The sequence below is a fragment of the Vipera ursinii genome (assembly GCF_947247035.1).
Source record: "Vipera ursinii genome assembly, chromosome: 1".
Taxonomy (NCBI): domain Eukaryota; kingdom Metazoa; phylum Chordata; class Lepidosauria; order Squamata; family Viperidae; genus Vipera; species Vipera ursinii.
This window is the reverse complement of record NC_139512.1, coordinates 286,960,046-286,973,174: the sequence shown is the minus strand read 5'-3', so window position 1 is coordinate 286,973,174 and position 13,129 is coordinate 286,960,046. Positions and strand designations below refer to the sequence as shown.

At 36.2% G+C, this 13,129-nt stretch overlaps 1 protein-coding gene across 1 annotated transcript in view; it reads right to left on the bottom strand.

Moving 5' to 3' along the window:
* The window catches only part of RYR2 (ryanodine receptor 2), a 329,037-nt gene that overhangs the window by 233,952 nt on the left and 81,956 nt on the right, over positions 1-13,129 (bottom strand). Inside the window, exon 2 of the mRNA XM_083349904.1 lies at positions 6,359-6,478. Within this exon, the coding sequence (XP_083206030.1) occupies positions 6,359-6,478 (120 nt within the window). The remainder of the gene's footprint in view (positions 1-6,358; positions 6,479-13,129) is intronic.

Below are 13,129 nucleotides of genomic sequence, written 5' to 3'. Positions count from 1 at the left end.
TAAATGGAATTTATTTATTAAACAAGTACCTTTTATTATAGAATTGTACTTCAATTCTGTTACATTTTTTAGGATTGCTCAGTTACAAGGGAACGGGATAGATGAATCCATCAAGATCAGTGCTATTATAATGAATATTTAACATTCCAATTAATTTTTAAGATAATGGATTATATTTGGAAAATGATAAGCCGCTGAAAATAAAACGTTAGTCTGTACCATATGGGAAGTAATATGTTTAATTAAAATTATATTAAAGAGAAACACTGGGGGAAATTCACCTGAACTCACCATCTCTTCTGGAGACCATATATTCAGAATTTTTAAAAATATATTCAACTCTCTCATCAATATATCTAACTTCACCAAAAGGAAACATTTGTAGCTAAAACTACTTCAAAAACATAGCTAGAAAAAAAACTCACGTTTTTTTTAAATAAATCAAAATAATTATATATCCCCTGCCATGCATATGTTTCAAATAGTATAGAGAATTAAAATACACCAGAATCTAACTATGTACAATACAGGTAGATCATGTATAATGACTGTCCTGTTTAGTGACTTTCTAAAGATATGACAGCACTGAAAAAGCAACTATGATCAGTCATTACAACTTTATATTTATATATATTTAAAAACTAAACTTTGCTCCTGCATTTTGCTTTAGCTGTAGCCTCCAGACCACAATAATAGCTATCCCAAAGAGAACACAATAAAATCATCAAGATAGCAGGTTATCAACATATTTGTTACAGCTATTTCTGTCCATGATGACATTTTTGGTACTGCAGCCACGCTGTCATTCATGACTCTAATATTCTATAAATCCCATTCTTCCCACAAAGTGCTGTACAGATATCTAGTAAATTTAATCTTTCATTAATTTCAATTGCTTGTTTTTAGTGAAACCTGAGATGTCTTTCCGGATGAACGTAACCTGAGATGTAACTTGAGAGAGAGAGAGGTTAAAATATAATTGTACTTATAGTTGCTGTGAAGAATATCAGAAGTGTTAGGCATATGGTGTTAGCCTACAATGTTGGGTTGAAAATATATTAGCCATAATGCTATGTCTTTAAGAAGTTAATTGGCCAATGGGTGTGTAAGTGTTCTCATGGCCATAAGAGGAAGCTAGGAACGTAGCTTCTCTCTCTCTCTGAATTCACTGATCTCTACTATTACTGTTTTTGCTCTGCTGTTGGTTTACTACTGTTGTAAACCTGAACTGTGTATTGACCTCTGGACCGGTAAGAAGACTTTGTAGTTTGGATTACTCTTTGGACTGTTGCTATTGTGTATGACTTGGACTGTTTATTTTTTGACTGTGCATTTTTGTTCTTACACCACCTCAAAAGTAAACTACTTTTTGTTTTTATAACTCAGTGTATTCTTGTGTGACTTTTACTGCTCTCAGTGCCCTTCCTTGTCTGTGCAACTCTTTGGTAGCACAAGGAGACCTCTGCACAACAAATTCCTTAACACTGGTTATGGGCCCAGGCCTGTACTGAGAGTTAGCACACACAGTATTCCTAGCTGAGTTTGTGTTAGTTTTTTGGTGTAAAATGGCACAAGAACAGTTGTCAGGCATCTCCTGGATAACCTGGTTGGATGGGACAAACTATGTTTCCTGGTCCACAAAATGCTGCTTGCTTTTGCGCAAGGAAGGACTATGGACTGTTGTAAATAACCCACCAGATACTACTGCTTGGGATCCAGATGACGAAGAGGATGCAAATAAGTTAGACGACTTTAAAAGAAGCAATGAGAAAGCTCTTTGCGTTATTGGACTAACACTGAATGACCAGCAGCTTGTCCATATTCATGGTGAGGAGTCTGCTGATAGGTGTTGGGATGTTTTGCGAAGGCTTTATGTTCGAGACAGTGTGGGTGCACATATACACCTTACACGTAAGCTGTTTAGGGCTCGTCTGCAGAAGAATGGAGATATGCTGACGCATTTAAATTACATGAAGGCAACTTTTCAAGAGCTTCATGAAAAGGAGCTGATTTTTTCAGAGTTGCATCGGGTCTACATTATTCTGTCATCTTTGGATGAGAGTTTTGATGGGTATGTTTCTTCTTTGGAAGTCCTGACCAGAGAGGAACTGACTTTGACTAACATTACTGGGAGACTGCTGGAAGAGTCCAGAAGGAGGCGTGACAGAGACCAGCTGAGAGAGACACAGCTACGAGAGGAGCAGCCATTTACCACTGCTTACAACGTCAAGAAATGTTATTCTTGTGGGGCTAGAGGGCATATAGCCATATTCTGTAGAAAGGGTAAAAAACAGAATGTGAATAGCAGTAGAAAGGCTAAGAAGGGCATTGGTTTGGCTGTTTCTGGTGAACCAACATCCAAAAATAATGAATTGTGGGTTGTTGATAGTGGGGCTTCACAATGCATTACTAAAGTGAAAAAGAGGTTTGTTAATATGAAAAACAGCAACCAATATGTTTCACTAGCAAACAGTTGGAGGATGAAGGCCTCTGGTGAAGGTAATTCCTATTGTCCATGCATTAATGAACAGTTACCTATGTTATATATACCTAAGCTAGGATTCAACCTGTTATCTGTAAGGGAATTGGTTAAAGTTGGGTTTCTGGTAACATTCAGAGGGGAGCAATGCACTATTGAGAGGAATGGAACCTGTGTAACTGCTAATTTGAAAAATGGTTTATTTGTTCTCACAAGTAACCAGGTTAGTACAGTTAAAGCTAACTCAATATGTGAGAATAAGAAGCCACATGATGAATGTATACATTTATTGCATAGGCGGTTAGGGCATGTGAACTTTAACTCACTACGTAAAACAGTTGAGTTAGTAGAGGGAATTAAACTGAAGCCATGTAGTAAGTATTTGAATTGCAATGCCTGTAATCAGGAAAAGAGCAAGGCAACTCCTGCAAACAGGATAAACAGCTTCAAAACAACTGTTCCTTTGGAAGTTGTGTTTGCTGATTTAATTGGACCCATGAAACCAAGTTTAGGAGGGTCATGTTATATTTTAAGTATATTGGACCACTACTCTCGTTATGGTTTTTGTTATCTGCTTAAGTCAAAGGCAGACACTTTCCAACAATTTGCAAACTGGCTGAAGTTTGTGGAGAGAAAAACAAAGAGAAAGGTTCAGTGCATAATTACTGATAATGGTACTGAATTTACAAATAAGCGCTTTGTTGATATGCTAGAATCAGCTGGCATTGAGCATAAACGTTCAGCCCCTTATAGGCCTCAACATAATGCATTTGTTGAGAGACGTGGGCAAACGTTACAAGCCATGATGAGAACCATGTTAAAAGATTTTGGCTTAACAGATAGACTGTGGGGGGAGGCAGCAAAATGTGCAAACCATGTTTTGAATATAGTTGTTAATACTTCTACTGGTAAAATACCATATACAATATGGCATGGTAAAAAACCAAACCTTGATTATCTGCACACGTTTGGCACCCCAGCTTGGGTCCACATTCCTGCACAACTCAGAAGTAAAGGCCAACATAGGGCTAGACAATTATACTTCGTAGGTTACGAAGCTAACCACAGATCCTATCGTTTCTGGGAACGAGGCACAACTAATGTATATAACAGTTCTAATGCAAAATTCCTTGAGCACGTTGGTTGGGATAGGTTAGAGCAAGAAACTATTAATACTGATCCTCTAGTGTTTGAGGACTCCTCTGATAACATAACTAGTAATGATAATACATCTCCTGTAAATATAAAAGATGAAGAGGAGATAGGGGAGATAAAAGATGAATCAGAGAAAGAGGAAGGAAAGGAGTCAGAAATTCAAAGCCCTGTAATTCCTTGGCGTTCAACGCGCATCAGACGCCCACCTGATCGCTATGAAGCTAGTATAATATGTCAAGTTAGTTCAGTACTTTCTAACTATGATGAGATCAGGATGTATCCTGAAAAGGAACAGGCATCATGGAAAGCTGCAATGAACAGGGAGTTGAAGTCTTTGCAGGATCTTAAGGTCTATGAGAAAGCAAAACTGCCACCTGGTGAGCAAGCTATAGGTTGCAAATGGATATATAAGTTAAAGAAGGGTGTAGACGGGACCGTAACCCATAAGGCACGTTTGGTTGCACAAGGTTTTGCCCAAACTACTGAGGATTATGACGAGGTGTTTGCACCCAGTCTGAGGGCAACTACTTTAAGAGCAGCTTTAGTGTGGGCAGCTAAAAACCAATATATGGTTACCCATGTAGATGTTGAAACTGCATATTTACATGCTCCATTGCAACATACTATTTATTTAAGAATACCACCAGGATTGACCAATGATAGAGACCATGATTGTTGGGAGTTAAAGAAAAGCCTCTATGGATTGAAACAATCAGGCTATGAGTGGAATACATGTATAGTTAATGAGTTGATTGCAATAGGTTTTGTAGTCAGTAATGCTGATCCTTGTTTGTTTAGAAGAGAACACAACGGAGAATTATCTTTTCTTTTATTATTCACAGATGATATTGCAATAATAACAAAAACTGAGTTAGAAGCACAAACTATCATTTCAAGATTGCAAAATAAATTCACAATTAGAAATCTTGGAGAAATAAGCCACTATTTGGGGTTAGATATTGTGAAAACGAATAGGGGTTTTAAGGTGTCGCAAGCCAGTAAAATATCTCAGTTATTAAAGAGATACAATATGGAAATGTGTAAACCAGCAAAAACTCCGATGGCTATGGATTTTAAGGACACTAATGTTGAGAGTCCTGTATTTGATAAGACTATGTACCAATCTTTGATAGGAAGTCTTATGTATCTTAGTAATTGGACTAGACCTGATATTTCTTACTGTGTAAACCAATTGGCTAGGTACAACAATAATCCAACTGTTAGACACTGGCAATCAGCTAAACGAGTATTAAGGTATCTGAAGCAAACTATTCACTACTCGTTATATTTAGAGCCAAATCGTGAGTTAATCCTTACTGCATATGCAGATGCGAGTTTTGCCTCTGAGGCAAACACTCGTAAATCTACTTCAGGGTTGGCTATAATGTTGGGTGATTCTTTGATTGGATGGAAGTCCATTAGACAAAAGCATATAAGCCTATCTACAATGGAGGCTGAATTTTCATGTCTATCAGTGTTATGTACAGAACTGCTAGTGTACAAACAATTATTGTTAGATATGGGTTTAAATGTAAATGATCCATTCATTGTATATGAGGACAATCAAGCTGCGATAAAGATGGCAAATAATACTGCAGTAAGAACAAGATCTAAACATACTGATCTTCGTTATTTAAATGTCAGACAATGTGTCAAAGATAAATTAATACAGCTAGAGTATTGTCCATCTGATGTAAATATTGCAGACCATTTTACGAAGGTACAAAGTGAAACACAATGTTAATTGTGAAAGAATGTGCATAAGATTGTAAGAGTTATATATTATTCTACCCAAAGGGGAGAATGTTAGGCATATGGTGTTAGCCTACAATGTTGGGTTGAAAATATATTAACCATAATGCTATGTCTTTAAGAAGTTAATTGGCCAATGGGTGTGTAAGTGTTCTCATGGCCATAAGAGGAAGCTAGGAACGTAGCTTCTCTCTCTCTCTGAATTCACTGATCTCTACTATTACTGTTTTTGCTCTGCTGTTGGTTTACTACTGTTGTAAACCTGAACTGTGTATTGACCTCTGGACCGGTAAGAAGACTTTGTAGTTTGGATTACTCTTTGGACTGTTGCTATTGTGTATGACTTGGACTGTGGATTTTTTGACTGTGCATTTTTGTTCTTACACCACCTCAAAAGTAAACTACTTTTTGTTTTTATAACTCTGTGTATTCTTGTGTGACTTTTACTGCTCTCAGTGCCCTTCCTTGTCTGTGCAACTCTTTGGTAGCACAAGGAGACCTCTGCACAACAAATTCCTTAACAAGAAGCATTTCTTTTCTGTTTTTTTTCTCTCTGCACTTTTTGTTTTCTCTTGGCTTTCTTTTTCTCTTTTCTTCTTTACTCTATATTAGTTTGTATTACTTTTTAATCTTATTTTTTAAAGTTTTAAAAAATATCATATAAAAAATGTACTCTCAGAGTACCTCTTACTATTTTAAAATTGCAGAAACTATTTTATATCACAGTTAAAAACAGTAGTCTCACGGGGATCCTAAATATACATCTATATATGAATGCATGTTATGCAAGGCTACCAAAACTGCCACAAGAGCAGGCTTCTTGTCAGTAAACCTCATGTTGCTGTTCGTATGCAATGTTACAGCTCACTCTCCCTTGCAACCCACTATTCTCTCAGCATCTGATATGGTTCGTGAAGCAGAAGCAGTACAGTAATATCTAAAACAGCATTAGAACAAGACAGCTTGATGTACCTTGGAATTAGAAGTTGATTCCAAGAAGCAGAGCCTGTTGCCAAATCCTTCTGCAGCAAGACACAATTTCTGTTGTTCCTTGTGAACAGTAGCAGTACACTGCAGAACCACTTCATCATCCTATTAAAAGCAAAAAAAGAGACAGAATGACAACAAGATTAAGTCTTTTAGATTGCAGATCTTTGGGATGTATTTCCAAATATAGCTGAAGTCAAAATTAATTCTAGGACAGTTATTTATTTTTTTCACTGACATAAGCCATCACTGAATGAGAAGAAATAAGCACAGCAAGACAGTCACAGACCATTTAAGTAAATTATGTAAAAAAATGTGGAAATATTTTGATTGATTTGTTTGCAGTGTGACATTTTAAAAACCTATCTTTCTAAGTGATTTCAAAATAACATGTAATGAAAAGTTTACCACTTTAAGATAACATTTTAATCTCAAACATAATCCTAATATTAGATGCAGCACTTAAGGTGGTTGCTACGCTAAATTAAGAACCTTGGTGGAGCAGGTTACTTAAGGAGGCATTAGCACTGCTAATGCCTCCTTAAGTAACACCAGCTGCCTGCAATTATTGCAGGTTTGCATCCCACCAGGCTCAAGGTTGACTCAGCCTTCCATCCTTCCGAGGTAGGTAAAATGAGGACCCAGATGTTGGGGGCAATTAAGCTGACTTTGTAATAATGCCGCTTGGGGTGTGTGTGAAAGCCGTAATAAACAGGCATATACATAGAATGAAGGCTACTGCTAAGCTTGTAAGCCGGCCTGAGTCTTCGGAGAAGGGCGGGATATAAATGGAATAAAAATAAAAATAAAAATAAAAATAAATATGGCTTTCCAAAGATGACCCATGATTTTCTTTAGTCAACAATCACTTGAAGGCAGCAAAACCCCAAACACATTCTGATTTATTTATTTATTTATTTATTTATTTATTTATTTATTTATTTATTTATTAAATTTATATACACCCATCTCACTGCTTAGTACTAAAGGCATGCGTAGCACAAATGAAGTGACAAGCACCAGAAATGTGATCACAAGATCATGGGTGTTGATACAGCAGTTGTAACTTCAAGAACAGGTTGCAAATAACTTTTTTCAAGTCCACTGTAACTTTAAACGGTTAAGTGATACGTTATAATTTGAAAAACACCTATACACACTCCAATCACACTGTATTCAATTTCTTTTGACATATCCAACTCTCATTTCCATATTACAAAGTCGCACAAATGTATTCTCAACTAGCCATTTTGACTCTTTTTGACATTGTTTCTTCACAAGGACAATATCCTACCTGCTCTCTTTGTACCAGCATTTGAATGTCTTAACATTTCTCTATCTATATTCCCAGCTTTAGTAAACATGCAACCGGGGTGATTAAACTGATCTACTTGCTCTAATTCTTCACCATTTATTTATGCATTTCTTGCAACAGTTTAGTCTATTTTCCCTGTCAAGCAAAACTACCTCGTTCTTTGATAAAGTTTCAGACCATGATTGGGTTAGGGTTAGGGTTAACGGGTTGGGGTTAGGGTTTTTCCAGATAACATTCTCAATATTTAGCAAATAGCATAATGTCTGAGTTTATGTGTTTAACAAACAATAATAGATAATAGTAAAATATCATAAACAATATGTTAATTAATCACTCAATAGCCTTCTTCTTGCTAATATATATTCAAAATTACATATCACATTCCTTTCTAATTTTCTAGCCATTGATAGAAATTATCCCATGTTCTAAAGTACACTGAGTTTTCTTTATCTCTTATCTTTAAAGTCAGCCCATGCCTTTCTGCACACTCTAGAATTTTTTTAATTAGTACTTCTTTAGCTGGTAAATTTTCATTTTTCCAATGTTGGGTAAATACAATTCTTGCTGCCGTTAGTACGTGTAGTACTAAATATCTGCAATCTTTCTCATAATTAGCTCCTATTATTCCTAACAACAATAATTCTGGTTTAAAGTCTATTTGTTTTTTAGTCATTTTCTCCAACCATAAATGTATTTTAACCCAAAATCTTTTTGCTTTAGGGCATGTCCACCAGATATAAGTACGTCGTCTTTGTTTGCATTTCCAACAGTTGATTGAAGTAATTTTAAACATTTTTGCTAATCTCACTGGTGTCATATGTCACAAGTTTTCTTTATATGCCACTGCTTTAGTTAATTTAATATTTCTTTCCCATAACTTTTGCCAGTCTTCTAATTCTGTATTATATCCAAGTTCTTTGCCCATGTTATCGTTTCTTTTACTTGTTCTTCTTCCATCTTTAAGTTTAACAGAAATCTATAGTTTCTTAATCAACTCTTCATCTGTTTTAGCAGTATCTGATCAAATTCTATCTGTTCTTTATAAAATCCCATTGTTTTAACAACTTTTTCATATCTTGTTTGAATTTGCAGATATGGCTACCATGCTAGATCAATACCTTGTTCTTGTAAATCTTGTCTGTCTTTCAATTTTCTTTCATTGTCCAAAATATCTTTGTAAGTCACAACTTTATCGTAGTAAATTAAATTTGGGTAAGCAAAAGCTTCCATTGTTGAAAGCCATTCAAGGTATCTTAATATATATTTTTTTCTTTTATTTTTTCCCATTCTGAAAGAAGTGCATTCCTTATAAAATGGTTTTGAAAGTTTCTATGTATTTTATTCTTCTCATACCACAGAAAGGCATGCCAACCAATTTGTAGGTCATACTCTAAGTACAATACTATTTTGTCTCTAATTAATATCCATTCTTTAAGCCATGTTAAAATAGTTGCTTGGTATTATAACCTCCAGTCCAGCAGTCCAAATCCTCCACTTCCTTTCACTTCTTGTAGCATTTTCACTTTAATTCTAGCTTTTTTTTTCCTTGCCAGATAAATTTCAATATTATTGTATTCAGTTCATCAAAACAGGCTTTTCCCAGCCTTAAAGGAATCATTTGAAATAAAAAGAGTATTTTTGATAAGATATTCATTTTCACCTTTGCTGTTCTCCCCAACATTGAAAGTTGGAAGTTTTTCCACTTTTCCAAATCCAATTTTATTTGTTTTAGCAGTCTTACATAGTTATCTTCTTTTATTGTTACACATCTTGCTGTTACATAAATTCCCAAATATTTAACTTTTTTCACTATTTGAAGATTTGTTTTTTATTAGTTGATTTTTTTTGTTTTTCTGTTAGATTCTTTGTTAGTACTTCAGTATTTTGTTTATTGTCAACCCTGCCACTTCTCCAAATTTTTCTATTTTCTCCAGAAGTTTGGTGCTTGTTTCCAACGGATCTTCCAATATGAAAACCAAATCATCTGCAAATGCTTATAGTTTATATTTTTCATCTTTTATCTCGTTCTTTAATTTCTAAATCTTGTCTAATGTTTCTATTCAGTATTTCCAATGTTAGCCCTTTTTAATATTGAAGTTTTCTCTAAGATCTCCATTTACAATTATTTTGGCTCTTTGTTTACAATAAATTGTTTTGATTACATTTATGAAGTTTTCTCCAAAGTCCATTTCTGCAAATTGCTGAAACATAAATTACCAGTTTACATTGTCAAACACTTTCTGTGTATCAAGGAATATTAAAGCCATCTGTTTTCCTGAATGAATTTCATAGTACTCTAACACATCAAGAATCATTCTTAAGTTATTTTTTATCTGTCTTTTAGGTAGGAAACCATTTTGGTCTATAATTCGATCAAAAATTTCTTTGGTCTTTCTGCCATTATTGAGGCAAAGATTTTGTAATCTACATTTAATAGTGATATTTTTTATTTAGTGATATTTAATTTATTTTGTTGTTGTTAGCTGCGAAGTCGTGTCTGACCCATCGCAACCCTATGGACAATGTTCCTCCAGGCTTTCCTGTCCTCTACCATCTTCTGGAGTCCATCTAAGCTCACGCCTACTGCTTCAGTGACTCCATCCAACCACCTCATTCTCTGTCCTCCCCTTCTTCTCTTGCCCTCAACCTTTCCCAGCATTAGGCTCTTCTCCAGGGAGTCCTTCCTTCTCATTAGGTGGCCAAAGTACTTGAGTTTTAGCTTCAGGATCTGGCCTTCTAAAGAGCAGTCAGGATTGATCTCCTCTAGGACTGACCGGTTTGATCGCCTTGCAGTCCAAGGGACTCGCAGGAGTCTTCTCCAGCACCACAGTTCAAAGGCCTCAATTCTTTGGCGCTCAGCCTTTCTTATGGTCCAACTTTCACTACCATACATTGCAACTGGAAAGACCATAGCCTTGACTATACGCACTTTTGTTGGCAGGGTGATGTCTCTGCTTTTTAGTGTGCTGTCTAGATTTGCCATGGCTTTCCTCCCCAGGAGCAAGCGTCTTTTAATTTCTTGGCTATAGTCCCCATCTGCAGTGATCTTGGAGCCCAGGAAAATAAAATCTGTCACTACCTCCATTTCTTCCCCATCTATTTGCCAGGAATTGAGAGGGCCAGATGCCATGATCTTGGTTTTCTTAATGTTAAGTTTCAACCCAAGTTTTGCACTCTCCTTCTTCACCTGCAACAAGAGGCTCTTTAGTTCTTCTTCACTTTCTGCCATTAGAGTGGTATCATCATTAATTTATTTAGCCATATTTAATAGTAATATTTTTTATTTGTGTTAAATCAGAGTCTTCTTTGGGTATTAAAGTAATGTTGGCTTCAGTCCATGAATTTGGTATTTTAGCCTCCAGGAGAATTTCATTACACAGTTCTTTCAGGATCAGACTTAATATATCTTGTAGTGATTTATAAAACTCTGCAGGTAATCCATCTGGGCCATCTTATCCCTTTTTTGCCTTTTTATAGCCTCTATAATCTCCATCATTGATATTTTTCCATGTTTCAAATATTCTCTGAAATTTTTGGTAAGTCTGCTTTTTTTAAGTACTGCTGTATTTTTTCTTTTGGAATTTCCTCTGCCTTATAAAGTATCTCATAATAATCTTTAATAATTTTTTTTAATTGTATCATTCTGAAACTGTAATTCACCTTTTGGATCTTGCAGCTTGTTTATCAATTTTTTCTCTTTTTCTTTTTTCAGTCTATATGCTAACCATCTCCCCGGCTTGTTGGCATTTTCAAAGAGTTTCTGTTTGGCCCTTTTAATCTGTTGAGCCATTATTTCCACCTCGGCTAAATTTATTTTATGTTTTATTATCTCCATTTGTTTGTTAAGTATTTTCTTTTGTAGATCTATTTGTTATTCTGATTCTAACTCTCTGAATTCTTCCTTCAATTGTAACTGTTGTTGTTTCTTTTCTTTATTGTTTTTAGCGATATAAGTTATAGCCAACATTCTGAAATATGCTTTAGCCGTATCCCACACATTTTGAAGAATTTGTTTATTTTGAAGAAAAAATCCATTTCCTTTGTCACTAGTTGTAAAAATTCTGTTTCTTTCAATATAAATTTATTGAAGGATCATCTTAATTTTCTTAGCTTCTCTCCAAGTCATCTTTATTGCGTTATGATCTGCCCAAACATTAGTTTCTATCTCAATTTCTTGTATCATTATATTAAGTTCCAAAGATGTCCATATCATATCAATTCTAACCGTGATTTCTGTCTATTTGAGTAAAATGTATATTGTAATTTCTTTGGATTTTTTTCTCTCCATATATCTTGGATACAGAGTTCTTCTGTCCTCCATCTCTTTCAATTATATTTAGGTCTTAATCTTCTAGTCGATCTTATCTGTCTCTGATCTCATGGTCTTGTTCCGTCTTCTGTTTTTAATTTCTTCCTCCTGTCTTGGTTTGACTGCTCCTTCTACTGCCATTTCTTCCTGTTCTTTGTTTCTCTCTTTGCCCTGGATTCAGAGTCACCTCTTTCCAAAAATGCTGTATAGTTGTCAAAGAATTCCATTGCTTTAAGTGCCGTATCCAATCTTTATCTTTTTGTATCCCAGTAAATTAAAATCCCTTCTGGAATCAGCCATCTGAAACTCACTCCTTTTTCAATTACCGTATTTTCTGGCGTATAAGATGACTGGGCGTATAAAACAACCCCCAACTTTTGAGATGATTTTCATGGGTTAAAGTCTTATACGCTGGAAAATACGGGTAAGTAGGAAGTCAGGGCTGCTTCTCAATTAGGTGAAGGTTTATCAAGAGCTTTTGGCCTCGAGATCAGCTTTGCTCTGTCTCGCCTAAACCTCGTCTCCTCTCGCCTTGGCACCCCCTTCTACTTCAGCCACACACGCTGGCTGTTTCGGCCAGGAGCAACGAGCATTGTGGCCGAACACTTCGGGAAGGCACCAGGTCTGAAAGAAGGCGGTTCTTTCCGTAAGTTAGTTAATGAACAGGGCAGCGGAGGGCGGGGTGGTGGTGGTGAAAGAAACGGGCTCAGCCCTGCGCCTGTTTGAGATTCCCTCAAAGAAAGCTCCAAGTTTCCAAGTAACTAGAAACCAGAAGGAGCCCTGCATGGCACTGAGATCGAGAAGCCTGTTTACCCTCCCCTGCATTTTGCTGTGCTTTTCTAAAGTTTTCCAAGAAAATGAAAACTCGGGGTTTTTCCTCCTTTCACTTGCATAAGTTATCACTGGAGTATACAGAAAGGGGGGAAAGAAATAAAGGGGAAAAACCCCGCACATATTATAATATTTATTTTTCAAAAGGCCGCCTTCTACTTCAGGGCGGAGGGGCGACCCCGGGTTACTGAAGCACCAGCACCAGCTTTCCGCTGCGGTCTGCCTGTCGCAATTCCCAAGCTGCGCCTTCCCGGGCGGGTGTTGCTGTAGGTCTGGCAACGGCACCACGCCCTGAAGTCGA